Source organism: Marmota flaviventris, chromosome 3, assembly GCF_047511675.1.
Source record: "Marmota flaviventris isolate mMarFla1 chromosome 3, mMarFla1.hap1, whole genome shotgun sequence".
NCBI classification, from domain to species: Eukaryota; Metazoa; Chordata; class Mammalia; order Rodentia; family Sciuridae; genus Marmota; species Marmota flaviventris.
In genome coordinates, this window is record NC_092500.1 from 98,160,543 (window position 1) to 98,185,458 (window position 24,916).

The 24,916-nt window shown below is 35.6% G+C and overlaps 2 protein-coding genes across 2 annotated transcripts; both read left to right on the forward strand.

Annotated features, from left to right (window-relative positions):
• The first annotated feature begins 3,837 nt into the window (after nucleotides 1-3,837).
• On the forward strand, nucleotides 3,838-4,776 carry LOC114108309 (taste receptor type 2 member 14-like). The gene has a single exon (XM_027955914.2). It carries the CDS (start codon nucleotides 3,838-3,840, stop codon nucleotides 4,774-4,776), a length of 939 nt encoding a protein of 312 aa, XP_027811715.2.
• A 17,975-nt stretch (nucleotides 4,777-22,751) lies between these two features.
• Nucleotides 22,752-23,690, forward strand: LOC114108352 (taste receptor type 2 member 14-like). Its single transcript, XM_027955956.1, has one exon. It carries the CDS (start codon nucleotides 22,752-22,754, stop codon nucleotides 23,688-23,690), a length of 939 nt encoding a protein of 312 aa, XP_027811757.1.
• The last annotated feature ends 1,226 nt before the right edge of the window (nucleotides 23,691-24,916 follow it).

Below are 24,916 nucleotides of genomic sequence, written 5' to 3' on the forward strand. Positions count from 1 at the left end.
TTCAGGAACCCCCACTTCATGCAGTGAAACAAAAGATTGGTTTGGTCCCCAGATACTGGAGTCATTTTAGGTTCCATGCTTGCAAATCTCAGAATGTTGATACTTATCCTTTCTCTGAACACATTTTCTGGTACATGGCTATAGATCTTTGAGAAAGTACCATATGAACACATCCTCGCTATTCTTGTGGTGCATCTCAGTATCTTTTTTCCGGGTACTTAGATCCCCTCAGTCATCGGACTCTGATTCTCTGTCTTGGCTCAGTGCTCAGAGGTGGGTGAGGGCCTTTGACTTTCTTCCTCAAAGGCTAAGCTCAGTAATCAACTTTTAAGCTCTCTTCTCCTCTTGGTTTATAGTATTTAGCAGACTACAAAGCTCCCTCAACTGCTGTCTTCTGAATTTGCTCCATAGGGTGCTGCTTTCAGGACTTCCTCGAACCTGACCTTGCAGGGTCTCCAGTGAGTCTGTGCTGCCAGGGCTCAGGCTTCACCCTGCATGACCTAAGTGCAGCCCTGGAGGGAACTTCGCTTCCCAGGACACCTCCCTCCCCTTTGGTTATACCCTTGTTCATTGAGTATCACTTTCAGTCTCTTGCAAGTAATTCCTCTTCTCTCTAAAGATTAAAATCACATTAACCAAAGGCTCAATTTCTCAAATTGTAGCCAGCTAGGCTGATCTTGCTGGTAATCTCACAGAATCTCCTTGCTGAGAGTATAATTACACAATTCCTTAGAGATGAATAAGGCTGATTGCCCAAATCTCTTTTTCTGCCTACCCATGGTCTCTTATTGGAAATTGTACTTTTTTCCCTTCAGATGTCAAAAATACATCAGAAGTAACACAACTGAAAAACTATTGAGAAGGAAGCTTCAGCAATGTTTGTGTTTGAACACTTGCTAAATCAGAACTATGGTGACCTAGAACTTAATGTAGTTTAAAAAAACATAGTTTTAATAAAACTATAAAACTCTATTTTATATAGTTTTAATATTAATTAAAATGTATTTTAAATTAATTTAATCTTAGGTATTGATAGAAATCTTTATGACATGCAAGTATCATTGTAAATATAGTGATTTAAGTAGACAGAAACATAAGATTATGATAGATTCACCTCTTTTTGATATCATGCCCTTGATGCAGACACTACATAAAACTTTTCAGGAATGAAAGAATTAAATGCAATGTACAAACTGCTCAATAGTTTTAAATGGATGGAGACACAGTTTCTCTCTCAGGACTGACTTGTCATTTTTACTATACAAACGAAATTGTGAGGGAATTACTCCAGGCACCATTCTCACTGTGTCTGGAAAAGACTGTACTCCCTAGAGGCTGTTGTTCAGGTGGAAATCTAAAGCATTTTCAACCCAGAGTGAAAGGTGCAGGGTTGGAGTCTCTGGGAGAGCCACTGGTGGGAGGTGAGGGCGGGTAGATAAAACCCCGAAAGAGGTCTCTGGAGCTGGTAGAGGAATGGTCCTTACGGGGCAAGGGAGAAGCAGAGAATGAGGATTTTAGCTGTGTGGATGAATTCCTTTGCCTCAGTGACTGCTTGCTTCATGGGACCACAGGAAGATTACTACCTATTTTCATATGCACAGATGAAACAGTTCAAGTTTACTAAATATTCACTCTTAATGCTCTGTAAAATATACTAAAAAGCATTTTAAACATTCAAGAATGTAAATACTTTTAGAGATTTTAAGCACTGTTACAGTACCAAGCAAGAGATAGATTCATAGTAAATGTTGATTGAGTAATCTAAGTTACTGAAGTGAAATTGTGATAGTCAAGCCAAAGTGTTAGGATGGCCTTAGTCCTGAGCCTAAGCAACTCCATTTTAAAAACTCCAGTTTGAAACCTGCAGTTTCACCAGGCACAACCACACAGCCCTCCAGTATGACCTCAAACAAGTTACTTCCCCTCACCCTGATAAACAGAGTGAAGCCCCTGGCAGGCTGTCCTCCCCTGATAAGAGGGAAAGGTGAGAAGATCAGGGTGGAGACCATCAGACCAGATGTTTCTGACCCCAGAGTAAATGATATCACTGAGAAATCTGGTGGTAGCTGATAAGGATTGAAAGGGGAGTCAAAAAGCCCCCAAATTTAGTATAAATAATAGAGCAAATGAACAGGAATTCAGCCAGCTGAAACAAGGATGCACTCGAGCTGGAGAGCCTGATGAGGACCTGATATTCCATCACTTGTAATCATTTCCTGAGCCTCTGCATGATCCTCACCGCTCTCAAATTCTACCGCCTCATCTGGACCTTGGTGAGAGCCACAACTTCTCCCTACGACCCTCAATGGTCATCCACTCCACACCAGGAAAAGCTGCCTTGGTTCTGGACCTGGTCACTGCGGTCTGAGTGAGTGTGCATCTGCTGGACATAAGGCCTAAGGCTTAATTAAGGCTTTGGAACTTAGCATGCAGAGGAAATGTCTGTCATTAGACTGGCATGATTAAGTGTGGTTTTCAGTATTTAGAATTCATCTAGAATTGTTTGTTGTGAATTGATTATGTCTATCTCAGTGCCTAGCATTAAGGATTGTCATTTTTTGATTAAGAACCTGTAGAGTGAAACCGTATTGAGTAATTTGAGTGAATAAAACACTGAAAGGGGCAGAAGCACTGGACATCCTTTATTACTTCCCTCGACTGCATACATCACAATTTTGCCCCCCCCCCCCCCCCCCCCCCCCGCCGCGACACAAAGTGACTCCATTTTGTTTAGTAACTCCATTTTGTAAAAAAAAAAACATGCCAAGTAGAAAGGTCATGGTCAGGGCAAAATGTCCCTTTCCTTTTGCTATAGAAACCTTTAAGAACATGGAACTACCTAATGGGGCATTGTTTCTGTAACTAGGATAACGGGGCTCTGTTTCTGGAACTGGGGTGACTTGGCTAATTGTGATTGGCTAAGCGTCCCTCCGCCTGACTGCACTCTCCCGCTTTTATAACTTGGCTTAGTTGCATTGGCTGGACCCCCAAACATCCCTTTTGCATTTTTCAAGCTTATAAGGAGCACCCTAGCAATTGTTTGGGGCTGATCAGGGGAACAGCTTTATGTTCTGATCAGTCACCACTGGTGTGTTTCAATAAAGGCTTGATTCGATTATACGTGAGTGGTCTGGAAGTCAATTTATGAAACCTGGGGACAAAGTTTTAACTATAACAAAATAAAGGAGATTTAGGTCTAAATAAATATGTGTTTATGCAAGAGTATGTGTGTCTGTGAGTGCACACCTGCCTTGGTAAAAATTAAAATGATAAATATTACTGTCTATACTGAAACTTGGAGAAATAATGTGAGATTAGTAGGTAGTAGAGTTTGTAGGAAGAGTTTTGGACAACATGTGAATAGCTCACTGTACAGACCTCATTTTAGCATTTAAAGAACTTCAGGGCTTAGTAAGCACCTTATAGAATTTCAGATGCTTGATGCCTTCTATATACAGAGATTAGAATTTTGCAATGTTACTTGTTTGGAACTCAAATAGCCAAATTAAAATATGTAGACAAGGAAAAAAATCAAAACAATGCAAATAATTATCTGTTAGCATACAGCAGTTCAGAGTTTCCTTCATCATGAAAAAGAAAAGCCTCTAGGCCACTCTGTGTGAAGCACGGTATCTGGATACACTCAGTTGGATCGTATGAGAAAATGCAAGATTTTCATGAAGAAAATCATGAAAACAGTCATTTCCTGATTTGATAGGTGAGTTCTTCACAGGGAGAATATTACTGAGTTTTTGAGAATCAAATGTACATAACATTTCAGAAGAATTCAATAAGTATTCTTCAGCAGTGATATTAGACATTGGGGCATTTCAGACAATGAGTAGTGTCACACAGAACACATTTTCAGTCATCTTATGTGTGGAATTCATAACTGGGAGTTTAGGAAATGGATTCATAGCACTGGTGAACTGTGTGGACTGGGTCAAGAGAAGAAAGATCTCCTTAGTTGATCAAATCCTCACTGCTTTGGCACTCTCCAGAATTGGTGTACTCTGGTTATCATTGTTAAATTGGTGGGTATCTGTGCTTTACCCAGTTCAATCAAGGACTGGAGAAATGGTAAAAAGGATTTATGTTCCCTGGACAATAACTAATCATTTCAGCATCTGGCTTGCTACAAGCCTTTGCATTTTTTATTTTCTTAAGATAGCCAATTTTTCTAACTCAATTTTTCTCTATCTGAAGTGGAGAATTGAAAAGGTGGTTTCAGTGATACTGCTGATATCTTTGTTTCTCTTGTGTTTAAATATTGTACTGTTGAACACATACATTGATGTCTGGATTGACAGATATAAAGGAAATAGGACTTTTCATTATAGTTCACGGAATCCTTCAGTATTTTCCACACTTCTTTTATTCACCAACACTATGTTCACATTCATACCATTTACTGTGTCTGTGACAACTTTTCTCCTGCTAATTTTCTCTCTCTGGAAACATCTGAAGAAGATGCAGCACAATGCCAGGGGGCTCAGCGACACCAGCACCATGGCCCATGTGAAAGCCTTGCAAACTGTGATCATCTTCTTGCTACTTTATACCACGTATTTCCTGTCCTTTCTTGTACAAGTTTGGAGCTCTGAGTTTCTGGAGAAAAGTCTGATCGTTTCATTTTGCCAAACTGCTGGAATTGCTTTTCCTTCAGGCCACTCATATGTCCTGATTGTGGGAAACAGTAAATTGAAAAAGGCTTGTCTTTTGGTGCTGTGGTGGCTGAGGTGCCGGTTCAAAGATGTGGAGCCCCCAGGTCCCTAGACCATGTCAAGGATCATCTTGTATATTCCAGAGAAAAATCAAAGCATAAGAAGTTCCTGTATTTATGAACTTATACTTTCAAATATCTTCTGTAATATGTAACCTTGTGAATTTTATGAAAGTGTGTTTGGAATAAGTACTGTTCTAACACATTTTAATCTTTGCCCTATACATTATATATAGGTACATATTCATACACGTATCTAAATAGACATGTACATGGAAATCTATCAATGCAGACAACTTAACACATGAAATATTTATAGTAACAAAATATGAATATTGTATACTATTAACCTTTTTCTGACTATAAAAAGGGAAAATAATAAGATATGTATGTATACATGTGAGACAACACTATTAAAATTGAACTTTATAATTTGTACACATAGAAATATTTCTAGTGTAAGAGTATGCCTAAAATATCAGAAAAAATATAAAATATGGGCATTTGTAAATCAGATGCACTAGATCTATCATTTTAAATGTAAGACCCAATTGACAAATTAAAAAAAAAATTCCTGAGACATATTAGGCTTCTCTCTTCCTATTTTCTATCTACATTATCAAGTTTGAGAATTTTTGGAATATGTTTATCATTATTAGGAATGTACAATTCACATTTGGAAATGCGTTGTATTCTCCAATGTTGGCTATTTAAATTTTAATGCACAAAGATTCTATATCATGGCTCGTGGTAATTGTTTAACCAAGTATCACATTGGAAAGTTGATGTTTTTATTATACTTCATGTCATTATGTAGATGTTTTTTTTTTTTTTTGGAGGGGGGGTTAGAAACAACCATATTGTCATAGGAATAGAAATTTACAGTTACTTTAGGGTGGCCAACACAATTATAATTACCATAATTTTTTTGTTATATTTACTTGTTATTAGTACTTATTATATGCCAGAAATGAAAGATAAACAAGAAAACTGAAGAAATTTATAAAATATATGAAAAATTTAGGATAAATTAGTTACAAGAGTGGAGATAAAAAGAGGGAAAGGTGGTCATATACACTGTTTCAAGTGTTGTTTAATCTTTAGTAGGATATAATCTTGGTTACAGTTAGGAATGAAGAATTCCTTACTCTGGTTTATTCTCATAAAGAAATCTTTTAACACTCCTGGTTTTGTGTGTGGGATTGTTTTAAATCTTTCTAATATAGTTAATTCATTTATTTATTTGTGGAAAAATTATACTGTGAATATCCTTTTGATGTATCTTTTGGAAGCATTCTAATGAGAAACATGCTATGAAATAAAAAGTGGGCTTCTGTAATAGCTAGTAAAAAGAGGATATTGTAATATTTATATAGCCGGTAACCTGAATATCTTTTATCTATTAGGACTAACACGTATGTAATATTATTTTTCACGTGAGATAACTGAGGTTCCAAGATGTTAAAAGACTAGTCCAGTAGTGTGTGAAGATGGTAGCAGAGTGTTTATAACTCCAGTAGAGGGAGTTCACCCCAAATGTAGATGAAGCATCAATAGCAAGAGATGTTCATAGTCACATATGAAATTTGGATGAAAAAAGATCTTGTAAAATAATGTGAAATTTTGTGCTCATATTAAATTCCCTGTTAACATGTACACCAAATGTAGAGTACTAGTTTTTGTATGTCTGCTAATTCGTACCCAGCTGCCTTTCTGAACTGTCAGATGTGCTTTGTGTTTTAATATCGTTCTCCTGGTGTCTGCAAATAGACTATCATATCATCTGCATATAATTACTTATAATGACTATTTTAATTCTTCTCTCCAATATTTTATATTTTTTTTCCTTTGGTGCTGTCTGCATCATGAAATGGCTCAAACTTTCAGAATATTAAATAGTTGTGGTGATAACTGACATTTCTATAAATAGAGAGTTTCCTATTGTTTTACTTAAAAGTGAAAAACTGACTTAAACTTTGAGATAAATGCCTTTTAAAATCATCTTCAGAGAGAAGCTTTCTCTTCTTATATTTTCTGATAAAACCTGTGCTAAAAGCATCAAATGTGTTTTATTTTATTAAGATCATCATTCGTTTCCCTTTCCTCTGACCAAAAAAAATGGCTTGACTTCTAGTATGTTAATTCTGTATGCAATGGAATCTCATATAAATAGTTACATTTCTAGGTATCATTAATAAATTTGCAAAGTGAAATTCAGAATATTAGAGACAAAATGAAGTTCAGAATATTAGAGACAAAATGAAATTCAGAATATTTACATAGTAATGACAGGTAATGCATAAAGCAGAACATAACTAATGTGAATCACATGATAAATCTTTTTAAAAAAATCACATGCTAGAAGACAAGTGATTCACATTTTCAAAGTGGATAGGAATGTAATTAAAATTATAAATTCTTGGCTTAATGTATGTCCTCAGGCATTATTAACATAATTTCATATTAAAAAGCACCTCCTCAGTGAAAATGCTCTACTAATGGATATACATCAGAAGGAGTGTTATGAACTGGTTTGTTAGGTCCCAAATCCACTGTTGAAGCCCTGTTTTTAGACATGGCATTTATGGGCATCATTAAGGTAAAGGGGGTTATAAAGGTGACCCAAATTCACTAAGACTGGTGACTTTCTGGGAAAAGAAGAGATATGAGGAACAGAGGGCAATGAACTTACAGAGAACAAGTCCTGTGAGAAGTTGGCCTGCCAACCAGCCAGCAAGAGAAGCTTCACCAGAACCACTGCTGGCTTCTAAATATTGGAAATCCAGCATCCAGACTGTGAAGAAATACATTTCTGTTGTTTAAGCCACTCAGTCTTTGGTATTTTGTTGTGGTATTTTGTTTAATTTGATCATTTAATAAAGATAAAATTTAAAAATTTTAATTTTAATTACAAAAATTAAAAAAAAAGGAGGGAAAAATGAGTCATGTTGTACAAATGCAATGCTAAATATACAGAGAAAACAATTGTTGGATCTTTTAATTTAAAGCAAATATTAGATTATTAAGATTCTATATGAAATGATTTGCATGCATTTGCAACCATATTCAGTTATTTCCTTCATAACTTTTTAGTTAGTAAAGTTGTTTTAAAAACAAGGATATCTACATGACATGTATTGGAAGAGGGGACTAGTGCATGGGAATTTTAATACAAGGAAAGGCCTTAGCCAAGATCGAAAAGAGATAATTATTTAATTCAGACATGATTAGAAAGAAAAGTGTTATGTATATTAACAAGTATATGCTAATTAAAAATATTAAAAATTCTAAGTAAATTGCTAAATAGATAACTATAAAAAAATAGCATGCCATCAATCTAAGACAAAGCAGACAAGGAGAGTTAGAAAAGAAAAGAAAAAGCAAGACAAACAATGATTATTAGATTAGAAATGAGTCCCATATTATCAGAAATCCCTAAATGAATTATGTTAATCATTAAAAAGAAGAAATACTCCAATTATTTTGACACATATATTTTATCATAACTATGTGCTCATCATTACATATTTTATATAATACAATTATATTTTATATAATACAATATCCTATTTTTCTACATTTATAAATTTTATGTTTCTGTTTCATTAGTACATCTTGTATGCAAGACTTATACCTAAAATATATAAATAAAAAATGGTTGAAATTATTTTCTAAACATATAGAAAAATAAATGGTCAGAGTATTGTTAGATGCTTTCCAATATCTATTTTTCAATTTTTGGTTATTGACTGAGACCCAGTATGCTGTGAATGTTCATGTCCAAAACCTAATTTCTGAACACCTTTGTTAATGAAAGATAAACTTTTATCTAATTAAAACACAAAGTTTTTACAATTTATTTAGCTTCATAATATGAAGCTGATTTGTGTACTAATACCCCAAACAAATAAAAGTTGTTGGAGCAATACTTTTATCAAATGAAATAGTTATTTTGGTGGAATGTATCAATATTTAAGGAGAGCTCTTTACATAATAAAGGGAAGAATAATTAATAAGATAATAATTAGGGTCATGGGTGCTTTAAATATATACGACCAAGAAAAGTGTATCAAAATTTTAAAAATAGAGAAAACTGAATCTATGTAAATATTTCATAAGCTGATGGGTCAAGCAGAATTAGTAATTATAAAGAGAATGCAGGGTTGGGGCTGTAGCTCAGTGGTAAAGCTCTTGCCTAGCATGTGTGAAGGACTGGTTTGAATCTCAGCATTGCATATAAATAAATAAGTAAGTAAATAAACAAATATCCATTGACAACAAAAAATAAAATAAAAAGAGAATGCAAATAATTCAACTATGATTAATCTAATAAATAAATGCAGAATTCCTTACCAACAAAGAATACACAACATGCCAAAAAATCTTTAACTTTTGCCAACATAGATCTTAATAGAACCAAAAAGAAAAAAAAACCCTCAAAATATTTCAGAGTGATGCTTACACATAATATATTTTCTTAGTACTACTTTCAATAATAAACAATATTATTATGAACAGTAACACTTATAATAATACTTTAATAAGCAATATTATTATATAAATTGGAAAGGACATTATACCCTAATTCTGTGAACTCAAAAAACAACTCATTAGTATCATTCATAAATTTACATGTGAATGATAAGGACGGCAACACCTAGACTGAAGTTTGAAAATTTCAGATAAATCTGGAAAATTCATAAGTATGAATTCATTTAGTAGAAACAATGTTGAAAAGATGAATGTGTAGAATGATGTAGAAATGTAGAAAGAAATGAGGAGGAAGTACAGTAGTATTTACTTAGCTTTATTTTGAAAAGAAAACTATGCTTAGTGCTCCACACCTATTATCGTTTTGAATGCTGAGAATATTGATTGCTCTTTGATGAATAAGGAAATTCAAGGACAAAGTATGGGGAGGTGTCTGGTGCCTCAACAGGGTGTTCTTCTTCCTGCCAAGGAAGAAGCCATCTAAGAAATTCAAGGCTAGAATAATTAGTGAGGAACAAAAGACAAAGAGTCAGAAAGAATAGTTTTAAAGAGAACTTGGAGCGCCTGATAGGTCCAGTCCACATATAAGCTGAAGCTAGACAATTAGAATATGGCTCCCTGGTTTATTTAAGGGGATAAATCAAAGGCAGGGATAAGGTTTCAGGGGTGAGTCTTGCTTCCTGATGTCTTGCAGTCAGCAGGTTGATTGGCATGTTAGCAGGTTATGCCCATCTCAGAGGGACTGAGCGGTTTCAGCAGGTTACCCCATCTCCCATGCGGTGTGGGACCTTTGGTAGAGCTGAGGGCCATGTTCACCTGCATCAGGTGAGGCACACCCTGTGGGAGTGCCACAAGAAGTTCCCAATGCCAAACCTATCCCCTCACTGGCTTTGGTGCTAATGTGGTCCACATACAGCCCATGGATGTCTCTCCATAATGAAGAGATTAAAGACTTATCCTAAGGTTGCACAAGTAGTAAATAAAAAACGAAGTGCTGGCACAAGCGATATGATTCCCCAGGTTGCATTTTTAAATACGTCACAATCTACATATACAGGCACCTTTTAGCATTTGCAGGAGATTGGTTCTAGCATGCCTCATGGCCACTGAGATAAGTGGATGCTCACTCCCTTATGAAAATTGGAATAGTATTTGCATTTAAACTTCACACATCCTCCCACACATAGCCAATTATCTCTAAATTGTTCACAATCCCTAAAACAATGTAAATGCTATGTAAATAGTTGTTATACTGACTCATTTAGGAAATAATAATAAGAAAAAAATCTGTACATAATCAGTAGTGATAAAATTGTTTTTAATGATTATTAACAATCCCCAGTTGATTGAATACACAGATCTGATACAGAAACTGATTGTAATAGCTAAAGAAGAAATCAATGACACAGAAAACTAAAATAAAATGTACATGTATTATAAACCAAAGGACTCTTTTGAAAAACCAATTAATGGACAATAAGTATATACAGTATTAGAAACCCATGCTGTTGTAGTTAATAAAAACAAAAATTAGGGGATACTTACTTGCCAAAAGTATAATATTCAGAAAAATGTAAATATTTCTTTCTTGGATTCAAAGCATGGACAGCTTTACTACACTTGTCCCCGGGGTAGATGGTGGACCATAGAACCCAACTGTCAGCAGCTTTTCCTAGTAGCCCCTCAAATGTTTTCACAGACAGTAACACAGGCAAGACATCTATCTGTGAGCAGCTTTTCCAGCACCCACAAGGTGGAATGCTGGAAAGGTCTAGAAAGTACATTTCCAACCATTTATGGTGGCTCTGCTGGGTGAACCATGGCTGCGTTGTCCTAAATGGCGTCTTGCTCTTAACCTTGGGATGGTGTGTGCATGCACATGCGTGCACACACGCACACACGCACAAGCACACACAGAGGAACACTGTAGGCTCCTTGTTGGTTGCCACATGTTAGCCCTAGGGGTACTTGTTCCTTCTGTCAGAAGTTTTTATATTCTGTGGAGTCATCTTCTTTCGTGTCAATCTCTTGTTATTCTCCATTATGCTGTTGTAGTTAATAATTCTTTATGTTAAACTTTCCTGCTCAAATTTGAATGTGGTCTGGCTTTTATTTGCACCTGATCCCTAACAGATTTTGAAACTTTATATAAGCAAAATTTCAATTGAGCCATAAGTGGAAGGAAGTCATAACACAATAAATGAATCATACTACATCTTTGCAGAAATATTATGCTTAATAGTGAAATGTATAATCTTTTACTGATTCCAGAATTAAGAGTTGTTTTATGCTACAATTATTAGACAGTAAAATGAGAAAATATAAAAAAACCCTCATGACAATTTGAATGCAAATGACAAAGCAGATTTATTTCCCAAACAAATACATTGTGTTTTTCTATGAATAATCCAACATAATCCACAAAGAAATAATCAGTAACTTTATTGAACATAATAAGTAAGTTTAGGAAAATGACCAAACATAATATTAAGGTGTAACCATGCACCAGTACTACATAAGTAGAATATGATATTTGAAACTGGACTTTTTCATGATAACAAAAAAAAAAAAAAAAAAAAAAGAAAGAAAGAAAAAGAAAGGTGCCTAGAAATAAGTACCATCCACCACATTTTATTGAGACATCTATTAATTTGAACTAAAAAAAACTAAAATAACTGAATAAAAGTAGATAGATAGCATGTACTTGGGAGGATAGAATCAGTTTCCCCAGGTATCTATTGTGTCCCAATGTTTGTATGCAAGATAATTCCAAGGAAAATCAAAGTGGGTATCAGGAATGTCTATAATATACCTTAATATTTTAGTTATGGAACATTGAAATATTAAATAGTGTCAGGAGTAAGCACTTGTATAAAAGGCCTAAGTATGAGAGGCATGCTTGATAAAGATTATGGGCTAAGAAGCTTGACAGTGAGGGAAGAGGATTTAAATCTCTGAGACCTATTTTGAAAATTACAGGATAATGATCCATGTGTTTTATTTTCTTAGAACTTGTTTAGAAACCAAATGAAAGGTGTGGGTGGTGGTGGTCAATGTGTGTGGCTGTGTTTACGCCTTGTGAACACTAATGCTATGTGTCAGTACTAGTTCTTAGTACCTAGTTGGAGGGAGGAGTAGCTTTCATTGGGACTCTTAGTAAAAGCTAGGGAAATTTTAAACTTTCCTATGTAGATCCAATGTTTTAAAATAAACTCTTAGTGATAATGAACTATTCAAATTATCTCACATGGCTTAAGTTTATTTATCAATTTAGGCATTTCTGGCATATTCAATGTGTTAGGTTTTAAAATTAAAATTCAAAATTTTACTAGCTGACATTCAAATTGGATGAACCCAAATTATGTAAAGATAGACAAGGGAAGAAGCTGTAAAATCATGAAAGAGAATAAGTCTTCATTTGCAAGTTAGCAAATGAGAACTCAGCTTTTCCTCAATGCCTGCTATGAAAGATTCCAGCCTGTGCCAAGGACATAAATTAAATAGATAGGAGTTATTTTGAACTGTTATGGGTCTAACAACATTTTCCATGAAAACACCACTGACTCATCCTTTAGCATCCCATCCTGCTTCAGAACAATGAGTGCATTAGATATGACTTTCAGCCACCACACTTAATACATTTTCTATTGAGCATCATTTCCATCCAATTAATGGAAGAAGTTGTTGGAACTTTTGTCTATGTTTTCATAGTACAATTAACTTCAGTTACTGGGTTGAATGACAAAATTTTTCTCAAGGAGCTGAGCTAATTCTTTCTGCTCTTGCCATATTGATATGCTCAACCATAAAGAAGATTGAAATTATGTCATTTACTAGTAAATGTATAAAAATGGAGAACATAATGTTAAGTGACATAAGCCAGACTCAGAAAATCAAGGGTCAAATATTTTCTATAATGTGTAGAGGCTAGAGTGAAATACAGGAAGAAAAGGGGTAGGAATCCCATGAAAATAGAAGGGAGATCAGTGGAGTAGAGGACAGGGATTGAGGGGAGAGAGAACGTATGGGTAAAGGGAGTTACTATGGAATGAAATTGACCAAATTATGCTATGTATACATGTCAGTATACCACAGTAAATTCTGCCTTTATGTCTATCTATAAAGGGCCAATAAAAAAGTAAATAAATAGAAGGAACCAGTGTAGTAGAAGAAATGGAATAGGGGGAGGGAGGAAAGGGGGGAAAGAGGAAGTACAAGAGACTGAAAAGGAAAAAATTATATTCCATGCATTTTTGATTATGTCAAAATTATACATACTATTAAATATAACTATAATGCATTAATAAAAACATTAAAAATAAATCAAATCAAATCAAATAAACCTATGATATCAAAAAGCAAAACTTGTGATCAACCTAGGTATATAAGATGGACAAGTAAGAATTATTGTTGTGGTTGTCTGTGTGGTAATCAGCCATTTTGGCAACTGGCTTACTAATAGCCTCAGCATATTTCATATTTTATTTAGTTGATATGGTCAGTTTCTTCAACATAATTTTTCTTAACCTAAAAAGAAGAAATAAGAGTGTCATTCCAGAGATTATTTTGAGAATGTTGGCTTAAAAAAATCTTACATTTGTAAACATTGAAGAGACCATGTAGATGAATTACCATAAAAGAAATAGGACTTTGAAGATGAAATGAGGAACAATGCAACCCTTTCAAATATGACCATATTCACACTAGAAACTTCACACTCCTTATTACTTAACTGATTTTTTTTTTTTTTGCTATTAATCTAAACATTGCAAACATCTCAGGAAGATGTAGTTCCAAGCCATATGATACCAAGATCCCAGCACCTAGGTCCACATGGAGGCCTTGCAAACTGTGGTGTTCTTCCTCTTGGCATTTTCCATATGACTTTCTGTAAACATATCAGTTTGGAATTCCAACACTGTGGAATAAATCCATTCTCTTGCTCATCTAGGTTACTAGCATCATCTATCCTTCAAACTTTTCTTTCTTTCTTTTTTTTTCCTTCAAACTTTTCATTCGTTGTTAGTTGTAGAAACAAGAAGCTTTTGAAAAGGGCTTTCTCTTGGTTCTGTGGCAGGCAAGGGGCTTGTTGAAAGCACAGAAACTTTCAAATCCACAGATCAACAATAAGTACATGTTGTGAAATCTAGCAAAAACCAAATTGATGGAGTCTGTAACATTATGTTTGCTACCCTCTTTTCCAGCATGTGGGTCTGTTATGGTTTGGATCTGGAATGTATTCCAAAGTCTCATACATTTAAAGCTTGGTCCCCAGTACAAAAATATTCAGAAATGGGGATTTGGGGAGTGATTAGATCTTGAGGGGTTAATTAATGCACTGAGAGCTAAATGGACTACTGGGAGGTGGGACCCAGTTGAACAAAGTAGGTCACTAGGGACTTGCTTTGGAAGAGGTTGTCTTCTCCCCAGCCTCGTCCTCTCCCTCTTTTTTTGCCTCCCAGCTGCCCTGATCTAACAGCTTACTTCTGCCAATCCCCTGCACTCTGGTGTGTCTGCCTTGGAGCCAGCTGACTGAAATTTGTGAAACCATGAGACAACAATAACCTTTCTTCCTTTGAGTTGTTTCTGTCAGATATTTTGATCATAGTGATGACAAACTAACACAAATAGTTGGTGGTAGGAGTGGGGTCATTTCATGTGGTTCAAAATCCTTTGGTATTGGTTTGTGGGAGAAGTTTGGAAATATTTGGTGATGGAGGTAGGAAAGCCCTAGCATGCTATAAGCAGAGGTTAATGGGCAATTCTGGTGTGAGCTCAGAAGACTTGAATGTTGACAGGTCTGCAGACCAAAAGGCTGTGCATCTGAGGTTTCAGGTGGGAATGAGGACTGTACTGGGAATTGGATTAGAGGTAAAATGTTACCTTCTGGCTAAGAACTTGTCGACATTTTGTCCGTGCCCTTAGATTTGGGGTAACACTGATTAATCTGGTGGAGAAAATTTCAAGGTCATGACATTGAGGCATTGGCGTGGTGATACTGGTTGATTGTGTGGGCTCTCTCTCATCCAGTGAGGAGGTCCACGGAACAGGGTAGAGGACAGTGTGGCTGCGGAGTCACTAATCAAGACCTCCGGAGACCAAGCAGGAAGCAGGTCTGATTTTATTGTGCAGTTACCATGTATATATACTGAGGCAGTAGCTAAGTAGATTACAGGCAGCCACCAATGCAGTTTCCGCTAACTGTCCTTGCAGCGACCAATTGAGGAGTGGGCCATGGAGCAAACACAGGGACTGCAACACATGGCTTCACGCCCAGGGCTGTGCCTACGGGGTAAGCAACCTGCTGCTCACGCACCTAGCACGAGGGAAGTGGCCTGCCACTCAGATGCCCTTAACGTGTGCCATGTATGCAGTACTCCATGCACTTGTTCCCCCAGTTCATTTAACCAGATTTACTGTAAGAACTGGAAGTAAAGACAGGGCAGAAAGATTTGAAAATCTTTGGTTAGAAAAGCATATGCAAAATCGGGGCCAAGGAAGATATGGTTGCTGCAGAGATGAACTCTATTAAAGAGAAGCCAAATACTTTGCATGGAAACAATACAAAAGTTGTCTTGAGGGCATTTTAGACATCACCAAGACCCTGCCCACCACAGGTTCAATGAGTAAAAATGAAAAACTCCTTTGAAAGACAATCCTTTGCGAAGGAAGGCCTAAGGAGCACTAGTCCTACAGGGCTGTCCAGGATGTTGTTTCTCAGGATTCATTTGACCATGTTCAGCCAACAAGGCAATCAGAGCCACTGCAGCCATGGTCAAACGGGGACTGAAGACTGCAGTCTCAGCAGAACTTGGCACCCTTCACACAGTGCTGGTTTTGCAGGAATAAAGAATACAACAGTTATGGGGATATGGAAAATTCCACCAGAAGGCCTTGGGGAAAAGGCAATGTATGGCAGGGTCTGTGTTCCTGCAGGCAGCACACTGTGGAGAGGACAATGTGTAAAGTTTTGATGATGAAGCTGAAGCTACAATGGAGATGCCAAGAAGTTAGAGATACTAGGAATATGTAATGTCTGCCAAGGAAAGCTACAAGCAGTAAGCAGAACTAGTTCAGGACAGAGGCCATGTGGGCTGAAACCAACAAGATCATAGGGACAAAACTGACCACTCTTTGGGATACACATCTTGCTACCATGTGCCCCAGATGCTAGATGTGGAGCCACAGAATTTAATGTTTTTCCTGCTGTGTTTTCATGCCATCTCTTCTTTCTAGACGTCTACTCCTGTTTTTTGGAATGGGAATGTTTGCTCTGTACCACTACATGTTGTAAGTATATGACTTTATTTTTTTATTTTTATAGGGACTCAAGCTAAGAGTCTCCTTTGAGTCTCTTGGAAACATTGGGCTTAAACTTTTGAACAATACTGGAAATGATAAGACTCTGGGAACACTTGGAGATGGACTGAAAGCATTTTGTTTTGTGAGATGTGTATGAGCCTTTGGGTAAAAGGATAGAGTATTATGGTTTGGAACTAGAAAGTTCCCAATGTCTCATGTATTGAAGCTTGGTCCCCAATTAAATAATGTTCAGAGGCAGGGATTTGGGGAAGTGATTAGATCATGAAAGCTCTGACCTCATCAGTGGATTAATCTGTTGATAATGAAATGGACTACTGGGAGGTGGGACCTTGTGGGAAGAGATCTGTCACTGGGGATGTGCCCTGGAAGAGTTCATCTCCTTGGCTGTTCCTCTTTCTCTGTTTCCCTGCTGCCATGAAATGAGCATCTTTTCTTCAGCACATCCTTCCACATGATGTTTCTGACTTGGAGCTAGCTGACCATGAACTGAAACTTCTGAAACTATTGACCAAAATATAGCTTTCCTCCTTTAAGTTGTTAATGTCAAGTATTTTGATCATAGCAATAAAAAATTGAACAATACAATGTTTTTGAGTAATTTATAAAAACATATGCCCAAAATTTTATCTAAGATTATTAAATAAAAGGATACATGAATGTGTATGTTTTCTGTGTCTATGGCATACAGGAAAGATTCACAATAACATACCTTTAAAATTTTTTAGAAGGTAGCATAGTTATGCAAAAAATGATAGGAGAATTTTTTAGAATCATGAGATTATGTCTGTTTCACATACATGCATTGGGTTATCCTCCACTGGAAGAATTTATGATTTATTTTCTGCATTATGTAATGTCATCACTTGTAGGGCAATCACAGGCATTTTTTCTTGCAACATGAACCACACTTACGTATTAGAGTGAGTTTAGATTCCTCTGTTTGAATCTCCTACTTCATTGGATGCAAAAACTATCACATTTAAAGCATATTTTAGCTTTTTTGAGATAGATTTATTTAATCATAAATTCTTATTAAAAATATAAAAGATTATTAATTTATGCTTAGTAGATAGTAAAATCACTGTAAAAATATGAACATAATAAATGAAGAGTGGAATATATTCTGAGTCAATTTTTGTTATGTATACCAAGTACAGTACTGAAGAATATTAGTTTTAATACAAACACAAGAAACGCTCAGAAAAAGATTATTTCCATAATGGGAATTAAGAAGAAAAGACCTTGATCATGACCTGGTTTCAAAGCAGTCACACATTTTCATTTGCCATTAGAAAGGCATTTCTTTCAGTTCCTCAGTAAAGGAAGACCTTCTTGAGACCGAGATCTGATTTTAAATGTCAGTTTTTGTTTAAGGTACTTTTCGGCCACTATGAATTATTTTTTATTGGTGTTATATAATTACATGTAATAGAATATATTATACCACCATCTTTCATTCTTAAAATGCCTTTCAATTTATTATGAGAATATTATAATCTTTAATATCATAAAAGTACTCATTTAAATAATGACATAAAGTTATTGTAGTAACTCAGTGAATTTTTCTGAAAATATTAAAATATCACCTATGAAATCCACATAATAATTATAGGGGTTTACTTTAAGATCTAGTTTCTTATAATCTTGTGTAAAATGCAGAAACAAGAATATGTTGACAATTTTATTAATAGCAAGTTCTATTATTAGAAAATGTATAACCTTATTCAACAACTGAGTTCTATGTGACTATGCTAATTTTAAGGGTAATAAAAATTTAACAAAGTGGTTAAACCTTCAGATAGATCATGTCCACATCTGTTTATCTGTTTGCCATGACCTGCATAGCTGAACCCTAGAAACTGGCTAGGGGTGATGGGGGATTAGGAAAGTCACACAAACATTTACAAAGAGAAATCTGGGATCAGTTGGGACACTGACCTCTGATGGAGGAGCAGTGACCCAGAGATAGCACAACATGTTTATTATGTAAGTTTTATCATTGAAAAGTTATTTGTGGGAAAATTTCTTCAAATCAGTCAGGCTTGAAGTTTACAGAGCTTGCAAGTTATTGTTGTTATCTTCTTATGCTCAAGATTCTATCAAGATTATGATCAAGATTCTATTGGTGTCTGGGCTCAAGGTCAAGACTATTATTGTATTGTATCTTTACATAGAATTTCCTCAGGTAGGACATTACCATAGCTCCTGGGAAATCTCATTATGCACCTTTGCACAGAAAATTCCCAGGCTAAAGCACAGCCACAGCTCCAAGGCAGTCAAAGACCATGGTTCATCAAGTCACCATTCTCCATAATCTATTTATTTCTTTATCATTCATCTCCTTGGTGCAATGCAGGTACCATGGGAGCAGAGATGAGATCTATGTTATTTGCTGTTGACTTCTAGGACCTACGAGTCAGCACATAGAATAATTCATCAAAAATGGCATTCAGCTGAAGAAATTAATGAATGAGTGAGTTTTATCAGGATTGAAGAACAATGAAAACAAAACCCATCACAAAATCAGGGGTTGCTTGGTTTTTTGATCCTGGCTTTATGTTTTGGTTACAGGATTACCCAAATAGCTTATCTGAGATATGCTGATAGTAAAAACATAACTATTGTACAATTCCCTATTGTATAATAGGGAAAATATTGCAGAATTTGCCCTTGATGAAGCTATGTTAGGTTTGTGAAGATAAGCTTGAAAATCAAGTTAAATGGTACTTATCACAAAATGGAAGTTTTAAAAAACACATAGAAGTTCACTATAAGTATATATGTATACTTTTATTGTGAAGGATATACTATCATGATGATGTTTTCTAGTAAGCTATTTTTCCACAAAAACAGCACTTCAGTTTTAAAGCATATTTAGCATCCTGGTTCTGTCCTAAAATAATAATTTAATATACAATATCCTTTCTAAACAAGTGTTTTTTTTTTTTAATAAATACTACCATGTTGTAAACTCACCAAGGGAACAAACAAAAATTAAACAACTCAATGAACAGCCTAGCTTGGGGATTCCAAAACCTTAGTGAATGGAATTAAGGCAGTGTCATTTATTTGAGAAGGAAGGCCAGTGCAGCAAAGTGGAGGACACATGGAAACTGAGCCACAAGAAGGAGGGAAGCCATGTGATTTGGTGTGTGACTCTGCTGGTGGCTTCTTCACCAGGAGCTGAGAGGCAGCATGATGGTCAACACATGTGAGCACTTGGCCCCCAGGACTTTTCCAGGAGAGTTCAAGGGGAACCAGATTTATCCTTATCAAAAGAAAAGAGAGAGGAACAGATTTTTCTCAGCTCTCTTCTGTTTTCCATTGGCCAGAGTTTACCTTACCAGTATCATCATCTCTGTTTTTCTGCCCTAAATCATCCAGCCCCCTGAGGACCATTTGTAAATCAAGATCTGATGCTGAGAGTATGGAGATCACTTTCAAGTGCATAAGGGGAGAATAATCTGGATCACACAAGATGCCAACCAAGATATTAAGTATAATTAGGGAATCTGAGAAACCACATAATTTTGTCTTCAAAACAGTTCACCCCTTGTGCCACTCAGTGAGATCGTGCCCTGCAATAGTGTGACTTGTATAGTCACAAGGGGGACATACTGAGGGGGCCCTATGCTTGTTTTAATGCTCTGCTCTTGCATTTTTGTTCTCAGATGCAGGGTACTCCTGTGCTGAAGAGGGGATGGCCTTGCAGCAATTCAGTAGGAGTGTATCTCCTCTTTCCCTGTGAGTGCTTTAGAGGCACACAGTGGCCTTGATCACCACAAATCCCTCCATCAGGTTTGATCTGCTAAATCATCATACTCAATGGGTAGAGCATCTTGGACTGCAGTCTGCACCGCTGGTAGAGTCCTCTCTTGCTCTGGGTCCACTTGAAACCATCAGCCTTTAGGGAAATTCTATAAATGGCCCAGTGCAATGTCCACAAAGGTGGCATATGTTGCTTCTTTTCTTAGTAATAGGAAATAAGGATAGGGCAACAATACGTTTATTTTAGAAAGGATGTTACAACAGGTGGACTGGACCATTGAAAGTCTCAAGATGTCACTGATGTTGGGGTCTCTGAGTCTTCTCAGTTTTATTTATTTTCTTACAAGAATTTTCTTGTCTTAAAGTACTACGGTATTTTCAGTACTTGAGAACCTAAGTAGAAATGTATTTGTGTGTGTGTGTAAAATTATGGTTAACTCCTTTCAATGACTTGCATTTGGTACAGTCAGCATGCAAAACTTGTCACAAATAAAAAATTAAAAGAGACACTTTAACCTTGTTTAAATATACCCCATAAAAATAATAAATATACCCCATACAACATTGATGGGAATGAATGCAGTTGCTGTTTATCTCTCAGGGATGACTTGTCATTTTGCTGTATGGATGAGAAGTTTGAGAATTATCCTTGTTTCTAGTGTCACCTTGATTGAAAAAGATTGTCTTTATCTTTCTAAAAGCTATTTTTCAGGTGGAAAGTGAAACTGTTCCCCATCCAGAACAGTGGGGCCATAGAGAGAACTGCTCAGGGATGAGTGTGGCCCTTGCTGGGACCCAAGTTTTGTCTCTTTTCTGAAAGCCCACAAAGCTCCACTACCAGAACCCCCTTAGGGGCCTGCTTCCTTTTCTCTTTGTCTGTTTTGCAGAGCTCTTCTTTTCTATGTGGAAAGAGATGAATCAGGAGATCTTCCTGCCTCTACACTGATGGTATGTTTGCACTTCTGTTCTTAGGAGTTTTTCCTTAAAAATCTCTCATGCTGGGCTAATGTACGTTCTGTCAGCATGTCTCTTTCTTAAATGTTGGGCATTCATGAATATTTCCATCATATTGGTTTCATTTCTTTGCTCAGTATTGTTTCAGGGGCTTTTGTGTGGGTTCAGCCCTACACACTGGAATATCCTGTCTTCCTCTGCCATCTTTAAGGTTTATGATACATTTTTCTGCTGATTTTGGAAGTCATTGATGGTCCTTTGTTTACTCTTTAATTTTATTGAACAATTTTCTCATGCTGCCTATTCCCCACCTCTTTCAGGCAGCATATCATCCTCCATCTATCTTGTTGCCTTGGTGATGATCATGGATGTGAGTGGAGGTTGGATAAAATCTGAAGCCCTGTGGTGTAGTTGAAGAAGTGATCCCTACTAGGCAAGGGGCAGGCAGTGAATGAGGAGGTTCTCCATGTGTGGATGAACTCATTTGCTTCAGTGGCTGCTTCACAGCTCAACAGGAGGATTCTCACTTCTTTTCAGATAGCATAGTACTAATACTGCATCAATGATACTTGAAAGTATTTTGAAGCCATATCTTTATGACTATCACAGTACTAAGCAAGAGAAAGATTCTTATGAAATGATGAATAAGTAAAAACCTGAATTTTGGGATTAGAAAAAATGAGTTGGTATCTGGATTCAAATAAATGTTTGTTTCTGAGTTTGTGTGTGCACGTATGACCTTGTAAAAGGTAAAATGATATGTACATTCTTCTGTGCCAAGCATTTGAGATATATATATATATATATATATATATATATATATATATATATCATATACATATATATGTATATATGTATATGATATATACATATATATCATATATATATATATATCATATACATATATATGTATATATGTATATGATATATACATATATATCATATATATATATATATATATATATATATATATTATTATAGGATAACTATCATGCTTTGAACATCATTGGAAAAATGTCTACATAGGACCTAATTTTGAAGTGTTTAAAACCTCAGTGATTAGGAAGTCCTGCATACCAGTTTAGAATCTAATTATATGCTATATGTGTTAGTATTTTGTAAGGTTACTTGCCCATGACTTAAGTAGTCTGACTAAAATATGTAGTTAAGGGAAAAATAGCAAATCAATGCAAATAAATGAATCTTTATTTGCATTTGAGTACCTGAGATTTCAGCATTTCCTTCAGCATCAACTACAAAAAGCAACTGTGTGTAAGAGCACAATATCAGGATGATGCTTAGCTGTGCTGTCTGGGAAATCACAAGATTTTCATGAAGAAAGCTGTGAACCAACTCATGAGCAAATCTTGATGTTTGCTGGTTTGACCTTGAAGATGGGAGTTTTATCATGAATTAATTATACATAGCCTTTTAGATGGATGCATTAGCAAATCTTCAGTGATTTTAGTCATTGGAGTTTTTCTAACAGACAATGGTTGGTGTTGAACAGAGCATGTTTTCAATTATCTTAAGTGTGGAATTCATAATGGGAAATTTCGGAAATGGATTCATAGCACTGGTGAACTGCGTGGACTGGGTCAAAAGAAGAAAGATCTCTTCAGTTGATCAAATCCTCACTGCTTTGGCACTCTCCAGAATTGGTATGGTTTGGATTTTTTTCCTAGATTGGTGGGTACCTGTGCTGTATTCAAATTTATGGGCAACTGTAATGATTATCAGAATCATTTATTCTACCTATACAGTAATCAATCATTTCAGCATCTGGTTTGCTACAAGCCTCAGCATCTTTTACTTTCTCAAGATAGCCACATTTTCTAACTCTGTTTTTCTGTACTTAAGGTGGAGAATTAAAATAGTTATTTCAGTGACACTGATGGTGTCTCTAGTTGTCTTGCTTTTAAACATTATGGTTATAAATCTATACATTGATATCTGTGTTGATGAATACAGAGGAAACCTGACTGACAGCTCCGGTCTGAGTAGAGATGTACATTTTTTCATACTTTTATCATTCACCATTACTGTGTTCACATTCATACCCTTCACCGTGTCCCTGATCACTTTTCTCCTGCTAATCTTCTCTCTGTGGAAACATCTGAAGAGGATGCAGCACAGTGCTAAAGGGTCCAAAGACACCAGCACCACGGCCCACGTGAAAGCCTTGCAAACTGTGATCGCCTTCCTGCTACTATATGCCATTTTCTTTCTGTCCTTTCTTGTTCAGTTTTTGACCTCTGGGTTCCTGAACAGTAATCTGATTGTGTTTTTGACTAAGGCTGGTGGGGCAGCTTTCCCTACAGGCCACTCATTTGTCCTGATTCTAAGGAATGGGAAGCTGAGACAGGCCTCTCAGTCAGTGCTGTGGTGGCTGAGATGCAAGTCCCAAGATTCTGAGCCATCAGGTCCATAGACCATTTTGGGATCATTTTGCATATTCTAGAAAGAAGTAATTTAACACAAAATTCTTGTAAGTTTATACTTTCCAAATATTCTTATATGAAATATAGCTTTATGAATTTTATAAAATTATGTTTGAAATATATTATAACCACATATATTGCAACTTTAGCAGTACATATGCAAATTTGTATATTAGCATGTTTATACATGCAAGGATATCAATGCAACTCATTAAAGATAATAAGCTTTATAGTAATAAATAATATGAATTTTCTGTCAGTCATTAACTTTTTAGATTTTAAAATGAGGAATGTAAAATATAGAATATTTATGTATGTATCTTTGTATATGAAACATGATCACTAAAAATAAAACTATAATTATATTCATAAATTAATTCTTTAATTTAGAATAAGTGCCTAAAATAGCAGTTAAGAAATGAAAAATGAAATATAACTATTAGACATCTATACACTAAATCCATTATTTCAAATACAAGACCTAATTTACAAATGTTTTTAAAAATTTCCTCATAATCATGAGGCTGACTTGTTCTGAGTATCCTCTTTTATCAGTTTCAGATTCTTGGAAGGTATTAATCATTATTAGAAATATACAATTTACATTGGAAATCCATGGGAGACTACAATGCATTTTGCAATATATTAAATAATGTTCAATGGTTTTCAAATATGTCTCACAAAACATTTCAATTTTAATGCATAGGACAACTGAATCTTGATTGATAATAGTCTTTTAATGAGTATTACTCTGAAAAATTAGTGCTTATGTTAACTTTATTTCATCATGTACTTGTATTTAACAAACAGGAAAAAGATCAGTTTGTCATAGAAACAGAAAATTAGAAAAACTTACAACCATATCATTACCAAGAATTTTTGTTATTTATATGATATTAATATTGATTAGGTAGCAAATCAAAAGGTGAGCTAATAAAACAGGTAAAAGTTTTATAACAAATTAGGCTGACAGGTAGTTAAAGGACAGGGAAACAATGTTATGTGACCTGTGATCAATGTTGTCAAATCTTTAGTGACAGAATTCTGTATATTTTTTAAGTTGATAAATTCTTTATTCATGATTGGTTTTCCCAAACACATTCCTTCAAATTGTAGGGATTGTATTTGGAAAGGATTTTCTCATTTTCCTATTGTCATTCATTCATATATTAATTGAAAAAAAATCTATGCTGAACAACTATGTGTCTTTTGGAGA